At 26.5% G+C, this 24870-nt stretch overlaps 1 protein-coding gene across 2 annotated transcripts; it reads right to left on the bottom strand.

Annotated features, from left to right (window-relative positions):
* Positions 1-1018: 1018 nt before the first annotated feature.
* LOC122719615 lies at positions 1019-24214 on the bottom strand. 2 transcript variants are annotated; one of them, XM_043945574.1, is made up of 12 exons: positions 23849-24214; positions 8392-8631; positions 7805-7959; positions 7397-7608; positions 5980-6121; positions 5510-5749; positions 4956-5325; positions 4641-4821; positions 4347-4510; positions 2902-3105; positions 2362-2529; positions 1019-1972 (listed from the first exon to the last, which is right to left on the bottom strand). In XM_043945574.1, exons 2-12 carry the CDS (start codon positions 8486-8488, stop codon positions 1383-1385), a joined length of 2523 nt encoding a protein of 840 aa, XP_043801509.1. In that variant the 5' UTR covers positions 8489-8631; positions 23849-24214; the 3' UTR covers positions 1019-1382. The 2 variants fall into 2 exon arrangements, with proteins under 2 accessions (XP_043801509.1, XP_043801510.1); XM_043945575.1 differs by lacking the exon at positions 2362-2529.
* Positions 24215-24870: the final 656 nt, after the last annotated feature.

Genomic DNA, 24870 nt, shown 5'->3' with positions numbered 1-24870 from the left:
ATAATTATCAATATTCTTTAAGGAAATTATTAATATCACATTTTTAGTATTAATATCTAATAATAAAAATATATTTTTTGTAAAAATAATAACATAGGTATTGCATAATACTGTGCAATCACGTTTTGTAAATTAAATATGTTTTCAATGTTCTACTTTTATATAGGATTCTTTTATAATTTTTTTTAGGTTTAATTTGCAAAATTCCAATATTATGAGTGATAAAAAATATCTACGTGAAATTATTTTTTTTAAAATAGAAGCATAGAAAACACATTTTAATCGATAATCTCTAACAATATTAATCACATGAATTTTGGAATTTTCTACGTAACGATTTAACGATTTAGATTTATATTCGTTACATCCTTAAAACTTAACTGCATCTATAAAAGTTCTAAAATACTATCTTATTTATGGATGATTTTTAAACGTAATATATTAACTTCAATGTTACTTTAAGAAAAAATAACATCCTTTACTATAAAATAGAGATTTTACATTATCCTAAGTTCAATACACATAAAATGTTACACAGTTACATATGTTTGCATGATTTCTCGAATATTTAAAAAAGTATAATAAAATTAATTCGATATTGCGTGAAGTACATGCACGATGCTATTTGTTGCGAAATAATCTCGAATAATATTCGAGCATGATCAAATTATGAATAAACAAAATTTAACATCTTCACGATCATTCCATCATCATCATACTGTAACATTATTTGTAATTATTCGAACAATAATAGAATTCGATTATAAATTCAAATATATAATTATTAATTGAAAAGTTAATTCAAATATGCTTATATTAAAACAATCCATATAAAGAAAGAATGAAAGAAAATATTAAATAAGAATACTTTTAAATAAATATTAGAAATAATATTTTCTTTCTTAAAAGATTCTTTCTTAGAATATTTTATGATAAGAAAAAAATTTACTTTTTAATAAACTCATTTCTCATCATCATCATCCCTAATAATTAAATTTTTACAATTAATATATTTTCCACATAATCGTCGTTAATTATGTTTGTATATAAACAATAATATAAAAACTTGGTACACAATATATAAACAATATAAAAACGAAATGAAAAAATTTCTTTTCAAATGACTAGGAATTCTATACATTCGAATAATCACCAACAACGCTATATCTCTTCGATTCAACAATCTCTTCTAATCACGTGTACAAACTTTACATATTGTAAAATATATACATGTACACCAAACTCCTCTATACTTCCATCCGCATTTCTTACCATCTCGTTTCGTATACCTGTATTTTATACCTTTAACGGTATAAAAATCGTTTCGTGACAAGGAACGAAGAAAAGAAAAAGAGTATCGAGATCATTTAATGGGATTTTCTTCACTTCTTGTCTTCCGGTTGTTTCTCCACGGTTACGTTACACCTAAATCGATCGCTCTCCAAGCTCGGATTCGCGCTGCCATTTTGTTTCGAGCATTCTTTCGCTCGATCGCGCTCGTCAGTTTGCATTTTCTTCAACCTTTTCGCGCCGAATTTCTTTTTACTCTCGTCAGCTGGCATTTTCTCAATTTTATCGAGATTCTTCGCGTTATTAATCGCCTCTATATTATTCGTTCGTTGGCTCTTCCTCGAACACTTGACGCCATCTTGTTCCCTGATGAACGCTTGATTGTCGATTCCGGTTAAATTGTTCGATTCGTTCTTCTCGTTCTCGTCCCTAGAACGTTTCTTCTCTTCCAAATCGATCTCTATGATTCCACTCTCGAGACCATTTTGATTCTCCACGTTCTTCGGTTTCTTTTTCACTATGTCGTTCCCCTCCACCTGCGGCCGTTTCTTCAGATAAGCCACGTTGAAGATGTAGTACATTATACCCGTGATCAGAGTAACCACTGCGAAGATTCGATACGTCGGTCGAGTGCCGAAGGCTTTCATTAGGTATCCACCGATCAAGCTTCCTGAACCCTTGCCTGCGAGTATTAAATGATGATTGTTATTAGAGGAGCGTGTAGTTCACGCGTGTAAAATGTGCAAAGTGAACATGAACGATATATAAGGTATTATGGTACTTATACTTTATTGTATAAGTTGTATATAAAGTTGAATAATAATAAAGTTGTATAATAATAAGTTTGATCGAAGATTATTTCGAAGAGGTATAAGGATGGATCTACTATTTTGTGTATTATCATTACGTGCCTCAAGAAATTTATATTTTTATATTTCTACAGGATTTTGAATATCGAACATCTTATTAATAAACATTTGTTTTTTCAGGTATTGTCATCGTAAATTAAAAACAAATTGCAATGTTTTTTCTTTTGAAAAAAAAAGAAAAAAGAAAGAGAAAATTGCTCACCAACTCCGTAATAAACACCACCTAATAATCCTTGTATCGAGCTATCGGTGGTAGTAGTGGATAATTTTGCCGCGTAAGTAACAGCAGCGGTGAAACTAAGGGATAAAGTGACGGATTCTAACGCTTCGAAGAAAAGAGTGTGCCAAGGATTGTATATCAAGGAATAACCTGTAAAATGATATAGACAAATCATTCAAAGATACAAGTTGAATGTGAATTTAGTGTTAAAAAAATTATCTTTAATAAACAAAAAAGTTACTTTTAACAAGGAAAACATTTTGCCAGAGAATAATATCTTCTTGAACCCTAAATAGGGAATGCATAATTAAACGAGCACTTCAATTAAACACACTAAAATCGAATTCCTCATCCTTTTATTCGGATACAACAAAAAGTTATCTTCACGTCGAATCTTAATTCGTTAATGTAAAATAAGTGTAAATAAAGTCGCTAATAACCAGTTATTTTTTAAATTCGTCGCAAAAGGGAGTCGTACGTTTCATCGAGGAGAACTCGTAAGAATTAAATATGATTGCTTACCGCAAAGTCTTATGGCGTAAAAAACGAAGCCTATAAAAAGTACATTGGCATGGCCGATCTTGGATATGATTGGGCCAGATAGTACCAGTAATGGTATACCGGCAATACCGCCTACGGTTATGGTGATACCCATGAGTGATCTTGATCCTCCTAAATCTTGTATCAACCAAAAGAGGAACGATTCGATGTATCCCCAAGCGGTTCCTGTGGAGGGGGAGAAAAAAAATATTTATCTCGGTGGAAATCGTCGGTTCTCACGTCAAGCTCATTGAGATTTTTTTTTTTTTTTAAATAACTTCTTAGAAAAATTTATAAATATTTATCATGGTGGAAGAAAAATTATCAAATATATCGTAATTCTTATTTCATTTTTCAATCGAGCGTGTAAGAAAAAATTTGTCTTATATTTTAACATCGTCATTAGACAAATTTCATTAGGAATTTTATGAAGCTAGAATGTTTTTAAATGTTCAATTAATATAGAGAGAATATATTGTATTATGTAAAACATATATATTAAATTAATTTGCACTTTATGTCGCAATAACAGACCATTGCATTCAGATCATGCATTCACCAAGTTTTCATATAAAAAAAAAATATGAAAGGAAAAATTTTCTCATCAAATTTTGCCTTGTTCGGAAAATAAAGAAAACCTTGGCATTGAAGCCACTTTTTATTTTATCCCGATATCTCAATCGATTACCAAGATATAAAAACTCAAAATATTTGGAATGTTTAAGGCAAATATTATGAATAAACCATTAACTATGTTTCTTCTTGGAAATGCGTGCTATGTTTTCCTAGGAATTGTTTTTATTGTCTGAACTTTGAGATAGGTCAGTGAGACAATATAAGAGACCCGAATAAGAGATAAGAATGAAGATAGTAAAAGATTAAAAATTACTTTTTCCTTTTACACGACGATATCTCGGGAATTGGAAGTCGTATCAGAATCAATAAAAATGCAATTTAAAGGAGATTCTACGCTTCTAATAATCGTAATCGATCCTTGATCGGAACTTATTACATTCGAAGTTTCAACGATTTAACTTTTTTCTAATTTTAATTGGAAAAATTTTCTCTGAATTGATTTAAAAAATTTTTTTCTTGAAATCTTAAATTTAATCTTTTCAAATTTTATAGATTCAATTTTATGGATTGTGAGAAATATCATTTTCGTGTTTGTATTCGAGTATTCGCGTACTACTACTATATAATAATTTTGTTTTATCGACGAGGAATGTCAATGTCGGTGCAATTTCGTTATTTCAGTATGTCAAAGATTGGCGGAAACGAGTAATGACAAGGATTGCGCAATTCATTCGAGCGTACACTTTTTCAAATGTTGTTACAAGGTTTCGTAGAATTCAGGAATGCAATAATATAACTCGTTTATTAACCTTAAGTGAAATTATCATAAAAAGGAAAGCAGAGATTTTTACCGAGGATGAAACAGGCGATGAAGAGCGCCGCAGCCTCTATGTTCCTTAGCACGGTGAAAACATCGCGAACGACATTTGTGGCGGGTGATTTGAATTCCAAATTAATGGCGAGCATTAGCACCCCTGAGATCAGCTTTAGAGCCGCGTATAGATAAAATGCTGGCCTGAAAAATGCGCAATAAATCGAATAAGAATTTCTCTAAATGCAAAGGAAAACAAAATTATATTTTATCTCTATTAAGTTTCTATTATAAAATATATAATTATAATTCAAGATAAAAAATTAATCTTTACCTGAAATCAGTGTAACCTTTGCCAGTGCTCGCATAATCAATAAGAAGTCCAGAGAGGGGCGATGATATCATACCACCGATGCTGCCGTAAATCCTTTGAAGCCCATAATCAGCCTTTTGCTCGCGCAATATGGCGATTACTGCACCCTCGAACATGGCGAAAGTTGTTCCACCAATAACACCTGTAAGTAAAAATCATACGTTAAGGAAAGTATAAATTCTGTTTTATTAAAATGAAGATATATAATTGTAACATTATATTAATGTTTCTGATTTATCTTGTTAATCATTTCTTATATATTTAAGCAATACTCACCGATGAACACTCTAATGGCGAAGTATAACCAGAAAGTCATCCCAACATTATACTCGATCACCATTTTTGTATTCGAGCACATATCGCTACGAGGTGCAGTAACGATGCACCTTTTACTGCAGTCTTCCGTGTTCAGAATTTTATAAGGTTCTGAGCTTAAAGAGTAATTAAAAAGTGGTAGGGTCAGAGTTATTCGGTCGGTCTCCATATCGGGATTTCCGCAAGTGATCTTCTGAAATTCTTTGTTCGTCCACGCTATTTCTTCCGATAGATATCTTTGTCGTTTCTTCTCTCGATCCTCTTCCGTGCTTTTTAAGATTTTTAATTTTGACTTGTACGAGTGATAATTTGTCGTCTGATTGGTATTGTCCTTAATATAAAAAATAATAAAATTATCGTAGAGATGAAAAGTTATACGCATAAAAAGAGTTTAAACATTTAAATTGATAATTATTCTGTAACTGTTTTGTTTCCTGTTTCAATTTCTCTTTAATTACTCCATCTTTCATTTTTCTCGATTAAATATTTATGATATTGATGTATGTTCACTTTACCTTTTGAGATATAATTGGGTTGAAAGTGCAAAGAGTACGGTTCTCATAGATCCTGTTCGACATGGCAGGATTTAGAGTTGATATCTCAAAATCTTCTATAAAACCAGACACACTGCACGAGAATTCGTACATCTGATTGGATGGAAAGAAATACTCGTTGGCAGACAATTGTCGAATCGATGTCTTGAAGTGTTCGTTGTTCCTCAACTTCCGGTGTTCTCTTAAATCTTCTTCTATTTCCTGTAAAAATTGACTAGTTTTAATTTATTCTTCTTCATCGATCAAAATTATCTTTATTAATTTAAATTGAAATTTTTCTAAGGAGAGAGTAAACTTAACTTTTGTTTTTAATTATAATTAAAATGAATTTATAATTAAAATGAAAAGTTTTAAATTCAATCATCAATCACATAGACGAAATAAATTTAGTATTTTCATAAATTCAGTATTATTTTTTATTGGAATGATACCTGTGGCATTTCGTTTTGAGCAATTGAAAATTTGAACGAGGAATTAGCTGTTTCCACGTTGTATCGTTTGATCATATATTGCTTTGATGATAAAATTGACTGCACTTCGGTGTCATTACGAACGTCTAGACGACACATGTAACTATAAAAAGATAGATTGTTTTTAATTAAGCGTCTATTTTCATTCTGTGTGCAAGGTAGTTCATAATTGAACGAAAAAATTTTACGAGAAAAAATAAGTCGAAAAAAAGAATGGAATAAAAATTTTTCATCTGATGCTTCGTTTTTGAAACAAATTTGAAAAGTAGATAAATTTAAAACCAGTTTGAAAAATGTTCAACTACAACATTAACATTAACTATTCCCGATTAGATACGAATGAATTATATAAGTTATATAAGTTATTCTATGTGTGTAAAATAAGCAAAAGAAGGTTGAACAAAGATTCTTTGGAATCCTTATTTTTGAGAAAATTGAACATATACAATATAGTTACATATTCATAAATCAAACGTGTACAAAGAAATGTATAATGGATATTTTCAAATTCAGTTTTCTTATAATTTTAAACAATGAAACAAAAATTTGTTTCTTTTTTTCTTATTTTTATATGTAGAGTACTTTTCTACTTACTTATCTAATCGTAATTAATTTAATGGAAAATAAATTAATTTTAGTTACATTTAAAATTTTTTAAACTTGTTTTATTCTAAAACAAAGCATTAGATAACAAAATTTTATTATTTTTTTTCGAGAAATCAACCTGTATCGTTAATTACGAACTATCTTGTATAAAAAAATTTTAATTATCAACAAATTTAAACTAATTGTTAAATATTATGTCAAATATTAGCTTAAATTACAACAAAGAATTATATTATAGAAAATTATATTTATTATATAGAAGAATTATATTTTCAATACTATTCATTTTTATGTTAGTTTAATATTCGACAATTACAATAATAGAGATTATAAAGCATCTCATAAAAGAAAGTAATAATTAGTTAATTCTTTAACTATTTTTTAATGCCTTTACAATAGATTTTCAACAATAATGCTAATCACTTATTATTAGTAACACTATTAATAAGTAATTGGTTATTGGTATATAAAACCAATTTTATAGCAGTTGCAAATTTTACTCGAATTTAATTTCCATTTGATTTCACTGGAAATTGATTTCACATCTTTTCTCAGTAATTAAAATAACATTTCAAATCAAATAAATGATAATGATACTTGAAAATAAATTTTTCAAGTAATATTGTTGATCTGAAGGCTTAACATCCATCAAAATAAAAATTTTTTCAAATAAAAGTGAAGAATCGTTCGATCCATTAGGATAAATAAATAAAATTCTTAATTTTAAACTTTTAATTTTAATAAAATCGTTCGAACACGCGCCCTTACCTACCCGCAACTCTCTATCGTAGTGGAGATCTTGGGTTGCAAGCTCGTCTCGCAAGGATGATTCTGGCTCATGGTGTAAAGCAACCCATTATTCCCCGTACATCCAAGATCCATAACGACCTTGTTCGGAAATTCCACGGTTATCCTGCCGATCGGTACGAGCAACAATAAAAGGGCTGCGATTCCGCCGAACGATGAGAACAGGGATAGCAAAATCTGAATGAAAACGTTTTGAACATTAGTAGATTTGTTGTTTCAGTTTGGATGAACAACAATTCATTTCAACATCATCTCATTTTCATTAGACATAGTTGATGGAAATTGATTTAATTTTAAAACAATTATGGGGATGTTTGTTTAATTGAAATTAAATTGAAAAGTTTTATAGTGGAAATTTATTATAAAATTTTACTTTGAAATTTCCAACACGATCAGCGGCCATTCCAGCCAAGGGTGGCATCACCATTGCAATCACTGGTGTTATGGCGCTCATTATGGCAGTTTCTTCCACGTTTATGCCGAGCTCCCTCATGTGTATCGTCAAGTATGGATAAAGTACATAGAGCGCTGAAAATGATGATTCAAGACTACATAATTATTATTAAAAAAAATAAAAATAAAAAAAAAGAAAAAAAGAAAAATTAAATCTTTGATGCTTGGTCAAGTAAAAAGTACACATTGAAAAGAAAATTAATACAAAGTTGAGGAAAGAATAAGAAGTATAGTGAATCTATTTCAAAAATAAGACTTATAATATCATCAATGGAATTTTGGAATTAATAATGTTTTTGTATGTGAAAAGACTATGAAATATGATTTAAATATATCGATAACAAAAAATATTATCATTAATATTATTTAGATATAAATATTAATGATAAAGAAAATAATTTAATAATTAATGGATTACGACATTTAAGAAACAATCGAACAAATTTTTAGATTCTACTTTTGATAATATATAAAAATATAATTATTATATAACGTTTAAATACATACTCGATGCTTGAACGAAGAATATCATTTTAAGAGGTAACAATTCCTTGTGCCGGAAATCTTTGATGATCCTCCGGAAAAAACTTTTTATCAACATCATCTTGTTATTTTCGAAGAATGGTCACTCGTATACAAGAATTTCGTAAGTAATAACAACGTATTCCAGTTAAATGTTAAGAATGCATCAAGCATCTGATATATTTTTAATAACACCGCGTTACCGTTGCATAGTTTTTATTTCCACTGCAAATAAGATAATTTTATATAAAATTTGACATAATCACACAAATTTTAATTTAATTAGACAATTGTTTTCTCTTAAGATAACGATTTAAGATCGATGAAATTAAATTTCCATAATGCTAACGTAGCAATTTGTTGATTTAATTGATAAAAATATTGAGAACAATCAGACAGAAAGAAAGTTCGTATCGTAATTGAGGTTCGTCATAAAAGAAGCGTCGAATTTCACTGAATCGATCAGTGACACATTTATTTCGTGGCAATACCGTTGCAGATGACCAACTTTGCTTCGTCAATACGTCAGCTGATTTTCCATATACGATCAGAGTTAATAACTCGTTATAGATGTGAATATTCGAATAAACTTGGTCAGAGGATTCATTAGCATAAGATTAACTTTTCAAGATTAACGTGTGACGATTTAAAAATGATGTTAGACAGAGTTTATCATTAGTCAATAGAATGGAAGAACATTGTCATTTCAAATCATGTAAAATCTTATGGAAATATTTGAGTAAGTACAGATTAATATTAGTTGAATTATCAAGAAAGAATGAATAGGGGTCTCAAAATTATTTTTTTTTTTTTATATATTACACTAGTACAATATTTAATAACTAAGAATAATATTTTGTAAATTTATTATTTGATAAATAACATAATTGCTTCATGAATATATATAGTATGCTATTTTAAGAATGAGGATGTTTAAGATTAAAGATTCTAAAAGCTTCGTTATTGACAGTAGACAAGAAACAGTAACCCTGGCAGTGCACGATGTATCAATACGAATGTCATGACTTTTACATAACGGTTTTACAATTCACACCATACGTCGCACGGTATGTATGTATGTTTCGTTATTGTACGTCAATTTCCGGTTTGAAGGATCAATAGGCGGCCAAAATATACATATGAAATAAAAAAAAAAAAGAAATGATATTTATGTTAAAAAAAAGATAAAATGATAATTTGAAAAATGAATAAAAAAAAAAATAAACAGAAAATTATTCGTACTAAAATAAAATTATAAATATAATTTTTAACAAGAAAATTCATTTGATTTTAAAGATTTGTTTTATTAAATTAATTATATTTTAATTTAAATTAATACTATAATATAAACAAATAATAATAATACAATAATTAAAAAAATAATAATATTTATTGGATTTAATTGGAATTTTAAAAAATTATTTTATTACATTTATAAAAATCGCATATTTAATGAAAAGAAAAAAACATTTACGAAAGAAACGGGAAAACAATTCATTCCAAGTTTTATCGTTTATTGTCTAGCCTTCGGAATCATGGTCCTCGATTCTCTGAGCAAACCTTCTCTCATGTTTAATTCATTTTTCGATTATCTTTTGATTACAATATACTTTTACAACGATCATAGGAAACGAAACATAGCGGAATCGAATAATTTCGATCGAAATAGAGTCTGTAGTATTAAGATGTCGTATGTCATGGAAAGATATCGATTGAAACGGTTGCGTGACGTACTTACATACCTTCTTATCGTGGAAAATGAATAATTCAAATCGATGCGTGAGACGGAAACCGGGATGGTAATTAAACATGACAAGATTACATAATTTTACGTTACGTATCAGATGCAATTGATTATTCAAATATCGGACATATTTTATTCAAAATTTATTCAAATTATTGTACGTTAACCTAATATTGAAGTCTGATTCTAGTAAATTTTATAATGTGTACAGTGGTATATTATTGTATTAAATTTATATTACGTCTATTCATTGTTTTCTTGTTCATCATAATATCTAAATTATGAAAACGGAATGGAAAATTTTCTCGTTTGTTTGAAAATAATTGGTGATTTGTATGCTTATAATGTATATGGAAATTATAATAGATAATAATTAATTCTATTGTGTGTAAGTTGTTTTATTTAGAATTTTAAAATGATGAGGTTATTTTGCATATAAAATACATCTTTTCTTCCTATCTATTTCTCTTCCTTTATCTCTTAAACCAGATAATCAAGGATATACGATATTAATTCAAATTGATACTTGTTATACAATAATGTAATGTAATTTATATTAACTTTATATATGTTAGAAATTCGATATAAAGTGTTAAAAATGTACAGTAAATAAAATAGACAATATTCATACTTATAATACAATATATTAATATTCATATAATTTATAACAATATGATAACAATTTATAATTTGTAATACTTTTGTATTATGTCATAATAGTTCATACAACATTTTCCAACAGAATTTTGAACGATACTTTTAAATTATGTAATTATGTTCGAATGGAATTAAATTGCGCAAAAATAAGGTAAAATATTAAAATTTTCATAGCAACGATTAAATGCCATTCCGCACCGCGTTGTTCGTTTGAATTTTGTGTTTCTTTTATGCCAATCTTTTAATGCCGAATGTTTTCAAACGCACAAACGATAACAGTGTCGCTTGTACGAAGTTCAAGAAGCAATCCATAGTGTACAGTCTCGGATAACGTGCGTTTGTTTTTAAAAACAATCTCGATAGAAATATTTTAATTTTACAACATGTATTGCCACTCGTCTAATCACCTACGAATCAAATAACGTTATCATGATCGAAAAGCATGCTTTTGAAAAATATCACAAAAAAATATGCAAAATTAATAACGTACGTGAAAAATAATGTAAACGGTAAAAAGTTAAAATAAAACTTCAATTTTTTGCTTTATGAGTTTATTTTATGATTATAAACGTGAAAAATATTTATTTATTTATTTATTTATATTTAAATATTACGTGAAAATTGCCGAGATGTGCCAATAATATACATATGCAATATGCATATGAAAACATTTTTTTTTTTTTTTACATAAATATACATCTCTTTGACACGATTAGTTTTATGTTAAAAATATCACATTTTATCAGGTGTCGTGAATAATCAGAGTATTCTTGTAATTTTTTTTTTTTTTTTTTTTTTTTTACATTATATTAATCTCGAAGAGTTGAAAATGTAAGATTTTATATATGAAACGATTTTTTCACTTATTTCTAATTCAGGATAAGTAATCAAAACAAACAATTATAAATTATGATAGGATAATCACAATATGTTTATGATATATATAATTAAAATCATTTTAATTATTGTGATTTATCGTTTCTCAAGACAATCAGACAATTATTTTCTTTGAGGGGCAATTATAAATAAACATTAAACGATAATATATAATGGTGATAAGAAATATACATAAAAAAATAAAACTATGAAATTCGTGATTTAGTAGATACATATATGTTTTTTAAAACAATATGCGAAACATACAAAACATACAAAATTATATGCATTTAAAATCATCTAAAAATAAAATTCTTTCCATTCCATTTTTATACATAAATTTCTTAATCTTCTTAAATTTTCTAATTTTCCAATTTTCAATTTAAAAAAATACATAAATATATCCCCAATTTATTCATGACATCAATCGAATATCGAACGAAGTACTATGTAAAACATTATTGAAATCGAACGAGACATCAACGAGACATAAATATTTTCTACTTGATTACGAAACAATTGTTACCACGAAGCAAAATACCATGCGTTTTCACAAGGAAACTGTCCATGACTTCTCTCCATGGGATTACAGCAATCAATAGCTCGATTACGAGACCACGAAGACAAATCCTGCAGAACTCTTTTTGAAAAATACATGAATCAAGATATGTGTCGAGATACAAAAGTTAATAAATTTCTGCATATATATCCTTCTATACCGCAAAATGGTGACATAACGAATTGAAGGTCGGGATGATATTTATGTGCAACGCGATATCTGTTTCCGGAGACTTGAAGAATGTTAATTGAACAACATTGAAAAAAATACTAGTTCGAAAGAGCATTTTTCAAATTTCTTACATCTTCTTCGGCGACAATAAACTTTCTTATATTTTATTAATTAAATATAGAAAAACTTTTGTGGTTTTAGCAATTTGCAATTTAGTAATTTTATAACAGAGTGTGATTTATGATTTTTTCATTTTTTTTTTTTTTTTATGACTAGATTGTATTAAACAGAAAGAATTATGTAGCAATTTCTCTTTTTGGTTACATTGTGATGCAAAAATTCTAAAAACTTTCTATACTTTGGAATGGAAATGTTAGCTTTCACAATGTTTATGGAGTCAATACAGCTGCAAAAAGTATTTGTACGCTCTTGTTACAGCATTTAGATATTACTTAATTAAAATTATAAATATTATATTTTATATAATTTAGAAACTCTTTTATGTAATTATAGGAATTTAATATTGTATAAATGAAATGAATTGTAAAAATGAATTTATTAATTTAAAATATCGTAACAATAATATAACAGTTTTTTAAAAAATAGAAATAAAATAATTATAATAATCTTGATTATATAATAATAATTATATAAAATAGTAATAAAAAAATTCATATCTTTGAGAATTTACTTTCAATAATGAATAATGCTCGAGGAGTTAATTTGAATATGATTATGATATTGCTATACAAATATCTTTTTTTAAACATAAAACTAAACTTTATGTTTCCTTTCTTTTTGCTCATAAATTCCATTTAACGTAACCTTTCTCTTGAGTAAATCAGGCTTGCCAACTTCACAGTTATTTAAATTTCATTAGATAAAATAACATAAAATTAGAATTATTAATACATATTTTTAACGAGTGAATATCTTTATTATATTCAATTGAAAATTAAGAAGAAAAAATTGAAAGTGGATCATAAGAGATCTTACATCTATTAAAATTAAAATTTTTAAGAAAACGATTCTTTGATTATCAAAATATTATTCATTCGTTAAAAAAACACGTCAATGATTTTTTTAAATTTGTCACATTATTCTGATATATCTTTTATTTTAATAATCTAAGATTTTATTAATTATGAAAAAAATCCTGTATTGTAAAAAAAAAATTAAAGGCAATAATTTTAATTTATTCATAGCATTTGCCATTTATATGTCTAGTCTTCAATTATTACAAATGAAGATGATATAAATAGATGGTACATTTTTAATAATTTACAGTATATAAAAACATATAAAAAATGATATATGAAAAAAAAACATATGAAACTGATTAATTAAATACCTTCATCATTTGCATAAATCAATAAAATTGAATAATTCTTTTTTAAAGAACGCTAATTTTGCACTGTGCTCATTCCAAGAATTACAAAATAGTCAGGATTTTTTTTGCACTTACATAACTTATCGTATATTATTTATTAAATCGTAGGAAATGAATGAATAAAATTTTCCATCGAGATATTAAGAAATTAATTATTTTTTGTAAAAAAATTTTTACTCGCAAGAAATTATGTTAATGAAGGACAAGGTTATTGTAAACTAATAAAACTAATAACAGTTAAACCAATAATATATAGTCTATTTGTGAGGATGCAAATTATACAAGCTATTTATTAATGGTGATTAGTAAAAATTTGTTTTCAAAGTCATGAATATTTATTATTAAAATATACAAAAGTTTCATTCATATCCACATTCTATTGAAATACTTTTCTACGTTTCTCAAATTCCAACTATTTATGAGCAGTTTTATAACGATTAATTAGTCATACGTATTATAAAAGATAATCCATTGTATTTACGATTTAATATCGGCGATGAGATAACAGTATTTAGAACTACTAAAGCAATTTTCCATCCATAATTATTGCTAATTAATTTAAAAAAAATGTATAATACAGGATGTAACGAAGTAAGCGAATGTTTAATCGGGAATTTATTTATTTAAAAATTTATATAATATTACTATCTTATTTATTTTTATCTTATTTATTTCTGTATTGTGAATATCATTTTATACATTCATTTTTAAAATATTAATAAAAAAAAATCTTGTTTTATTTTATTTCAATTCAAAAAATAGGCATACATAATGAATAAGTAAAAATTCAATTTAAATTAAGTTAGATTTCTATTAATTTTGGAAAGTATTTATTTAAAAATTTTTTAATTATTCGACTAAAATGTGATAGAATATAATTATGTATAAATCACATCCGAAATTTAATATTCTTTAAAATTTCCATTTTGCTTATTTTCTGCTCTATTTAAAAAATTCATTATAATTCATAAACAAATGTGCAATCAGCTTCTGAAATTTCGCGTAAATTACACCTTGTATTATTATATTAAAAATAATATTCACATGTTAAATTTATATTAAATTTGTCGAGTCATATTTTGATTAATATTATTTTCAATTAATTAAGCTACAAATATTATTTTTAGGAAACTTTAGTAAAACTGAGGGCTTACTTTGATACTTTTAGAGCATCTAAAGCTATATTATGTATTAACTTTGTTTATAGCTTTATTTTCGATATAAAAAATAAATCCAAATCTCTTTCATTAAGAATTCAATCATTTTGTTTGCAATAATCAAAATACGTTCGAAAAGTATCACATTTTGGGGTAGTTTCTTCCGTTTCTTTTCAGAAGACATATCTACAGAAGACGAGGCAATAGATTATGAGATACGACACAGTAATTACCACGAATTGTCAGCGTTGTCGGAGCTGAATGTTGGCCCATTACAAATGTAATTGCATAACTCGTGCAGCGTTGGACTTTGTTGGACGAGTCCGAGTGCTAAGTATTCTCTTCCTGAAAGATTCTATTTCTCTTCGTTTTCCCCCATCTTTTATTTTTGTTTCTGTCATTCTTTCAATTTGGAAAAAATTGAATGAAATAAAAAAAGTTTGCACGCGAGGTTCAAAAGTTTGAACGCATAATGGTTATTAAATAATTGCGTTCAAACAATGACTTGTCGTGGAAGCATATAGTGGTCGCGCAAGAAACGTGTCCGTCTGATCGAGTAGCGTAATTATTTTCAGAAATTTGCTGTATCGAATCGAGAATAATATAATAATTTTAAAATTATTTTATGCACTGTTTAACATGTTATTTTTCTCTTTTTTATTGACACAGTATTCGATCATATTCTTGAAATGCTGTATCGCTTTTTGCATTAATTTTTGATATAGAGTTTTCATTGTACTTTTACGTAATAAATAGATAATGTCTCTAAGTAGACGCATAATCAACTTTTAGAAGTTTAGAAGAGTTTAGAAGTTTTTAGAAGACTTTCTGAATTTTTCTCTAATTTCTTTCTTTAAATTTTCAGTGGGATTTCTAATTAAAAAGAAGATCGATAATACCAGTTTGAGAGAAACATTTATGCCAGAGCAAGGACAAGTTTTTCCTAATCGATCCTAATGTATCGAGGTTCGTAGAAACAAGGAGAACTCAAGTAGTACGGAAGCATCGTAGCTCAGTAACCCGCGACACGTTTTCTATTCAAGGATTGGCATTGCATATGGAATCTCGCGAGGCAAGTATCATACTCTCATACTAAATTCTGTATTTGTTTGATCAACAAAAAAATAAAATGTAGGTCAGAATTCGAATAAACCAAAATCCAAATAGATTTTCATTTAGTTATTAAAATATTTTCTTTTATAAAAATGTATATATTTTCTTTGTTCACGAATGGAATAGATACAAACTATTAATGTGTTTAAATAATTTTTTGTTCTTTCAGTTTTAACCCTTTTGAATATAACTATTTGCAAGAAGATGGATAATAAATTTTTATTACTTTGAAAGATTGTATAAAATATTTAACTTTCTCAATCATTGCAACCTATCAATAATATGTCAATAATTATTATCGTTACTCGTTGCAATTGACATACTTTGCTGTGGAAAATAAATAAATAAATAAATAAATAAGAAACCTGTCTGGAGCTTCGATTCAAAAGAATTATATTGAATCACATATATATGCATATGTGTGTATGCCATCATAAATCTCCGCTATTATCCATTTTATCTGATTATGTGGCCGGTGCTGTGAACGAGCAAAAATGGCATTAAAATTGGCGCAGCGTGACCAAAACATTCTATACATTTATACATATTTTTGTTTATTAGTGATTTTTTTTATTATCGATTGATAAACAAATTCACGAGAAAAATAATCCTTTTTTTGTTTTTAAAAAAACTTTTAAATGAAAATCTATAGAGAAGTGTACTGAGAATTGATTGACAAAAAAATTTATGAATAATATATTGAAAGTGATAAGAAAGAATAAAAAATGTAATAGATAAGAAAAAGGAAATGGAGAGAAAATACTTATGAATATTCAGATTAAAATTTTTGAAGATTTATAATAATTAAAAAATTAATTTTAGAATTATATTATAGAATTATTTATAATATTTTATTGTTGTACAATAAAAAATATTTTAGATCAATGATTGTGATTTAAATACAATATATTATAGAAGAGAAATAAAAAGAAAATATGAGTAATCGTTGATATATCGTAATTTAAATCAATTTTATTTATCAATAGTCATATTATTTTATTATCATGTAAAAATAATAAAATAATAAAAGGGCGTGTAAATGGAATAAAAAGAAAGCATCATCGCACATTTCTTGTAGTAAAAATCTCGAAAAATATTGATAATTTCCAACAATTAAAAATAATCAGGAACTAGATTTGTCTTGTATTCTTTCATTCTTTTTTTTTATTGCTTGCAATTACTGTGAATATTTTGCACACAATTATTACGTTTTAATTAAAAATTATAGATAAAACTGAGTATTATTCCAATTTAATCGATTTTAGAAAATAATCTGTATTATAATATTAAAATACATCCATGTAATAGAATCAACTAATTACACGAGCAAATGTCTAATAATAATAATAACTAGATTAGAGTTGCACAACTCGAGGAATCATTTTACAAGTAACTATCTATTCCATGATAAAAAAAAATTACTAAGATCGTATCTAAAGTTCTTACATTTCATAAATGTATGTCCATTATATCTAAAGATTTATTAGAAACATAAAAAAAATTTTAATAATTTCAAAAAATTATCAGGATTTAATTAATTAAATAAAATAAAATAAAAAAATAAATTGAATTATTAATTAAAAGAATTATTTAGTATATTTACACAATCGTTGGAAACATTTAATTTAATTTAAACGAAAAAAAATTGCAAATAAAATATTAATAATTACAGTTTAGATTATAATGAATGACTATTCAGCAATGATGACTCGAAATAATTATACCATTTAAAAGAATTAAATTTGAATTTAAACGGAAATTCAGTTTACTTAAGTAAATTTAAGAGAATATATATAATAGTTATTTGACATTTGCATTCATTAGAGATTACAAGTTTGATTTAGAGAGTAGATATGGATCTGTTGTAAATAGAATTTTCTTTGTATTTCTAATGGACTGTGTATTCTTAAATAAGGAAAAGAGAATGGTGATTGTTTATAATGGAATGAATGAAGTATTTTACTTCGTTATAAAAATAAGAAACGTTGATAACAAAATATGCACACAAGCTAATTCACTTTTGCAATTAGTGAATTATAATTGATAACATTATAAATTAAATTTTAATGTCATAATATATCATTTTTAATTTATTATAAAAGAAAATGAACTTTTTCTTAGTTAAGAATCGAATATTAAATTTTAAATTTTATCTTAAAACATATAAACATATATAATAAGATAGCATATATAATAAGAATTAAAATTTATACTTAGAAGGAATGCTAATTTTTGAATAATATAAAGTTCTTAAAAACATTGAAATAGAAGAGGTACGTGTCAATGCTTTTAGAGAATAGTTATTAGATCATCACTATCAGTAGAATAAACTATTATTCATGACATTAAAGAGACTGTCGATGATTCAGTACAATATTATTTAGATAACAAAAGTTTAAGAAACAGTGTCAGTATGCCTGAATTACTTTTCCATATACATATATAAAGATGAAAAAATTCTAATACTGATTAATATGTAAAAGAATTTAAATTTTCATTGATATAATAAAACGTATAAAGTGAATATAATGAATATAGAGAATATTTGGATGAAATGGAAAAAACATTTTCGAATATTCTGTACATGAAACATTTTTTTACTTAAGAGAATATTAAATCAACTCCCAAAGTTTTAATATTTCCTTTTTTTAAATAAAAATTTTAAACGTGTCTAAATATAAATGAACAATTATTTTTTTTCATATTTATTCAATTGCAAAAAATATTTCTAGAATTATATTCAAAAAAACATTGAAACTTTGATTATTATCAAAGAGTACTATTAAGAATTCCATACATAATTTATCATATTTTATATATGTACAAATTAAAATTAGTATTTTTAAATTGTGAATTTCCTTATAAAATAATATACGTTCGTGGCATTACTCAACATATTACTGTGTTCTAAAATAAGCAATATTTATAAAACTAAAAGGTAATATTCGTGCATCTGGTAATCTCGATTTCAAATATTTATAGTTTCGTCATCTCAAACGTGACATTATGCTCAATATGGTAAAAGAGTAATTGTCACATCGTGATTATACAATAAATTCACACATATATACGTATATTTTATTTTTCCAGCTAATATAAATCTATGTTACAATTTTAGTACAATATAATACAAGACTGTAGAATATCGTGTGTGATCTAATCATTTTACTTAGTTATTTGTTTTAATTAAATTAGCATTAGAAAATTTTATCTCGTTTAAACAATTTCTACGTGATTTATTTTCGTACGTAAAAGTACATAGGAAATTACTGTATCTTACATAATATGTAGTATAAATATTTACGTTAGAGATTTTACATTGGAGTCTCTTATGGCCTCACATCGAAGAATTATCATTGATGATATTTTCAGATGTAAACTTTTCATCGAGATAGTATCACTAAATAATTTAAATTGATTTTGTTACATTCAACCGCACATAATTCAATGAATTCATGAAACATTTACTCGAATGATTCGTTATATACATAAATCTTTTCCTGGCAAAATTCTTTAAGTTTAATTCAATGTTCCTTTCTCTCATCGCGGTATCGGTCTGCAAATCTTCTTGACATAGATTTCCAACAATAAGTAAAATCCATCGTTACGTAAAAACACAATGGCGACCGTTACCAAATACCATGCAAATTTACGAGTTTCTCTTACGAGCAATGAAATATCATGCTTATTGTTGAACATTTTAAGTCGATTTTATCAAGGATGTAAAGTAGTTAAGTTTTAGTGAATTCTAAAAGTTTCTTAGATGTTGTACAATCTTTTAAAAAGATTGATATTAGGATAAATCTCGTGCTAATAGAAATATTTCGTGATTTTAATTAATAAAATATAATTTTTTTTATTTAAAAAGATTAGAAGACTCAAATTTTCCTTCATAATTATTAAATTTCGTCCTATTAATTATGCTATTATTTTTCATTTGCGGTCTAATTATTGTTGATCCGTAACAAATCCATTTTGAAACAGATTTACAAATAATAAGAGGTATACTTCAAAGTTTGTGCTATTTTTTAACCATTATTTTTTCTCGATTCCTTTTATTTTATGGTACTTTATAAATTTAATATAAAGATTTACAGAAGATAAAATTTCTTTTTTACTAACTAAAGAATCTAAGAAACTAAGAAAACTAAGAAATCACTTTACGATGTTACTAATCAAGGTTTCTCTTATAAATAGTAAGGGTTAAGTAAAAGTGAAAGAGGAAAAAATTTTACAATTTTCTACGATCAATGTAAAATATAGAATATATCATAATTTTTTTTTATATTTTCCAGAAATCAGAATATTTTGAGCCAACTTTTTTATATTACGTTACAGGAAATTGTTAATTAAAATACCAACAAAATGCATTAAGAAAAATGTCAAGAATTCAACGACAAGAAATTAGAAAGAATTTCAATTATTATCTCATAAAGAGTAGATGTAGATCAGAATAATTATAAATCTATAAAACGCAACGATAGAAAGGTACATAGAAATCGAGAGCAAGCTGAAAGCTATGCACCGATTCATCGCTAGAAGGGAAAGGAAAAAAAAAAAAAAGAAAGATGAATAGATCAGGTGTTCGATTTCGATTGCGCTTTCACTGTTATATATATATATATGTACGAACGCGATAACATCGACACCGTCGAACCAGGTCAAGTGCATTCAATAACTATTATACCTTCTGTGCCACTCCGTATGCACCTCCGGAGTGTATTCAAAGGAACTTACAAATTACGTTGTTAGTAGTCCGCGACACGCGTCACTACTAACACTGGATGGCAGAGACCACGATGGTCCGATCTGCGTCATTGATCAATGATCCGAATGATGCGTCACTCAAAACAATTAGACGCAACAATTTATCGCAAACAATTGGATTTTTGATTAATTATTACATCGATATTCGAATACTCAAGATATTTTATTTATTTAAAGTAAAATTAAAAATTTGATTAATCTTTTCTTCAGAAGATTATTAGATCCAGATGATGTTTGTCATTTATTATAGATTTTACAGAATTAATGAAATTTAATAATTTCAATAATTTGACATAAGAATTAATGTGTCTGGATTAAATAAATATTGGAAATAAACGAATCGAATGTAAAAATTTTAACAACATGCACAATATATTATAAATATGAGACATATGTTAAGTACAAGTGAAAAAATATTCGCTTAAAACAATTCGTTGTAAAAAATATATAAGAAATAACAAATTTCATCGTAAATAAAAATTTGCTCATTAACGTATCTGTATTCATTATGATTAAATTTTTATTTTTGACATACTGAAGAGAATGTACCGTTCACTCGAATTTCTTTGTGCTCCATTTTATTAGATTTCCGGAAATATGATCATTCGAGGCCACTACTCTCCGACTTAAAAAATGGTGGACAGGAATTGAACAATTCAACCGTAAATTTTGCCCATTTCTTCTAACCAATTACAATATGATAGCTACACTATAAAAGGATAGAAAATGTTGCATATCCTTATCCATTAAACAGTAAGGGTTGCAATATATCCCTTTGATGTGTTCAAGTAGATCATCATAAAATCGATCGTTTAATGGCCGATCCTTTATTACCAGATTTATGGTATAGAAAAATATTTATCATTAGTCAAAATTTAGTTTATATTTATATTATTATATTAATTTAGTTTAATCTATCGTATCATAAATTTTGACCCAATCTCAGAAAAATATAAAAAATATGAAATAAATAATTCGATATATAGATATTAAAAGGTTATATCAAACTTTTTTCTCCATTTCCTATCAGATTTCCGGAAACACGATTACTCGAGGCCATGACTCGTTATTTTAAAAATGGTAAACAGGAATTGATTTTTAAAAATACATAAATTTACTTCTTAATTTTAAAAATTTATTCAAAGGAAAACGATACTCGATTACAATTTAATAATTAAATCGTTTTCTTTCTTAAGTATCAAAAGTGATCTCAAACTTCAGAATTATAAAACATCAACAATCGTTCCCCTTCGTTATATACACACAGATTTCTGGAAACACGATCGGTCGAGGCCACGATTACTCTCTTAAAAATGACGGAGAAGAATTGAAGATTTTAAAATTCACCGAATGTCGTGTCGGGGGCGATCTCGTTGAAAAGCAACACTTTATTAAAAATTCTCTGCCTATTAGCTCTAGCCACGACTCTGCCAAGTCTCTCGAGAGCATTGAAAGGAACTCACAAATTACATTATTAGTACCCTCGAACACGCGTCACTGTTCGCATCGACGTGGACAAGCATGGACAATTTGTACGTGATCGATGAATGCCCACTTTTGCACATTTTGCCACAAACATTTTGCACTTTTTTCGCGAAAGAAATTTTTCTATTTCCACATGTTCGAATGTCGGATTAAAGATTTAAAGATTTATTATTAAAGTTTAAATGATTAATTTAATCATTTTAAAGAAAAACGAAAGATGAACTCAATTGTTTCATATCATTATTATAAAATCGAAGAAATATTGCATTATTTATTTTTGCATAATTTTATATATAATTTACATAATTTAAATAAATATCAATACTTCGTGCAACTTAATATCCCTCGTTTATGTTTCATTTTCAGATACTTTCGAAGAGATTTTTATTTTTGTATATATTTTGTAAATTTTATATATGTTTATTTTGATAGAAATTTTTTTTCAGATCTTTGAGAATCAGTAAAAAAAAAAAAAAAAAAAATAGAATGTAAGTGACTACTTTAGGTTATTTATGCTTATTAAAAATTAATTAATTATATATATAATGTAAAATTAATTAGTTTCAATATCATTTCGTAAAATTATCGTTGCAATTATTTTAAAAAATAATATTTAAAATAATATTTAAAAAGGAATTGATAAATTTCTTTTAATTTATTTGTTACTGAAAGTTACTTGAATATAAATGAAATGTTAGAATGTTGATACAAAGTAGATATTATTTTTTGAATGATTAGAATAACAATGTATTATTATTAAATATTAATAAATTCTAATAAATATTAATAAGTTTTTAATAAATTAAGAATATTTGAAGTAAAATAATAAGCTTCTATAAAATTTTTACTTGTTTTAAATAAATATATTTTATGCTTATGAAATTTACATATTATAGCTTATAAAATTTTATTAGCAAGTTATTAAACATTTTTACATTTCATTACATTTCAGTAATCTTTCAAGATATTAATTCAAAATACTATTGATAATTTCTGTAATAATCTTAAAATTATTTCAAAGCGAAACCAAATATAAATTAATCTAATTCCTAAATTAATAATAAGAATTATGTATATTATTTATAAAATTATTAAAAATAGTATTTTTTTTTAGTATTTTACTAAATATTCGAACAAGCTAATATTATTTAACTTTTTTATCTATCATTTTTATTAAGAAATTATTTTATATCAAATTTATACAATTGGACAATTATTCGACTAAAAATTACTATAAATTCCATTAATTCTTTAATCTTGACAAATTAATTTTTATTGTTTTAGAATGTGGACACCACACAACAACCCGGTAGCTCGCGTGTACAGAAAATATCAAAGAGGAAGTAGTAATATCACCAGCCAATAAACAGACTATGCCTATTCATATAGTCTCGAATACACACACATATACACACATACATACACACGCATATACACACACACTCGTACACACACTCGCAGTACTCTTCATTCATCTAACTACACCAACAACAATTACCCCAACAGCAAAATGAACAACTTACGTTCGTCCACCATTCAATACCAGGAAGAAGAGGCATCAAGCAATTCGTCGTCTACGAATTCTCGGCCAGCCACGAGGACGTCCTACTTTCCAATTAAAAAAAGAAAAAAACTCTCGAATTTCCTTCACGAAATTCAATTTCTCACATTTACGTACGCGCTATTTTTTTAAAAATTTATATCCGATTTTTAGATTTATAAGAAATTTTCAACAAATTTTATCAAATCGATTTACGAAATCGAGGATATACCACGATTAGATGGGTATTTTTTTATCGTGCATGATCAACTTCGATAACGGGTTGAAACGATCGAAATTGCGATTTCTTAGACCCCGAAGTGACGAAGAAGTGACGATTGCAGATGGGTCCGTTCTGCGCGCTGTCGAGCGCACTACTGCTGGGACCGATCGCCAGTGGCAACGTACCGGCTCCAACATAAGCGTATTCTAAACGTCAATCGGATCTAAGACCGTGACCGCGATGCACCGCGTCGATTTTTACTCGTCCATTGATCGTTCGTGTGCGTGATAACAGATTGATGCAAATATTTTCTGTTTTTTTTTTTTTTTTTGGTGGAAATTTAGAAAGTTCAATCGAATTTTGTAGAGTTCGAGACAATTTGATAGGATTTTATAAATTTTTGGTGAAATTTGGCGGAAGTTGAGGGAATTCGATGAAATTCAATAGAATTTGAAATTTCATTACAATTTTTCGGTGAAAAATGAAATTTAGAAGGAATAAATTTAGTGAAATTTTATGAAATTTGATAAAATTGATAATTCGATAGAATTTTGTAAAATTTTATATATTAATCTATTTTTTTTTTTTATTTATTTATTTGACTATTCGAATTTTAATTGACTGCTTCTTCTAAATAGATATTCTAAGAGGATTTACATAAAAGAGTTTTTTTTGATTTACTTGTTCCTCGATTCGAATAAAATAAAAAGGTTTCCTGATTCCTGATTTCTGATTCCTGATTCGAGAATCAACTGTTTCTTGACAAGATATATATAAAAAAA

This window comes from Apis laboriosa, unplaced genomic scaffold (assembly GCF_014066325.1).
Source record: "Apis laboriosa isolate Shangri-la unplaced genomic scaffold, ASM1406632v1 scaffold910_cov157, whole genome shotgun sequence".
NCBI classification, from domain to species: domain Eukaryota; kingdom Metazoa; phylum Arthropoda; class Insecta; order Hymenoptera; family Apidae; genus Apis; species Apis laboriosa.
The sequence above is the reverse complement of the archived record's forward strand: the minus strand, read 5'-3'. Positions and strand labels throughout refer to the sequence as shown.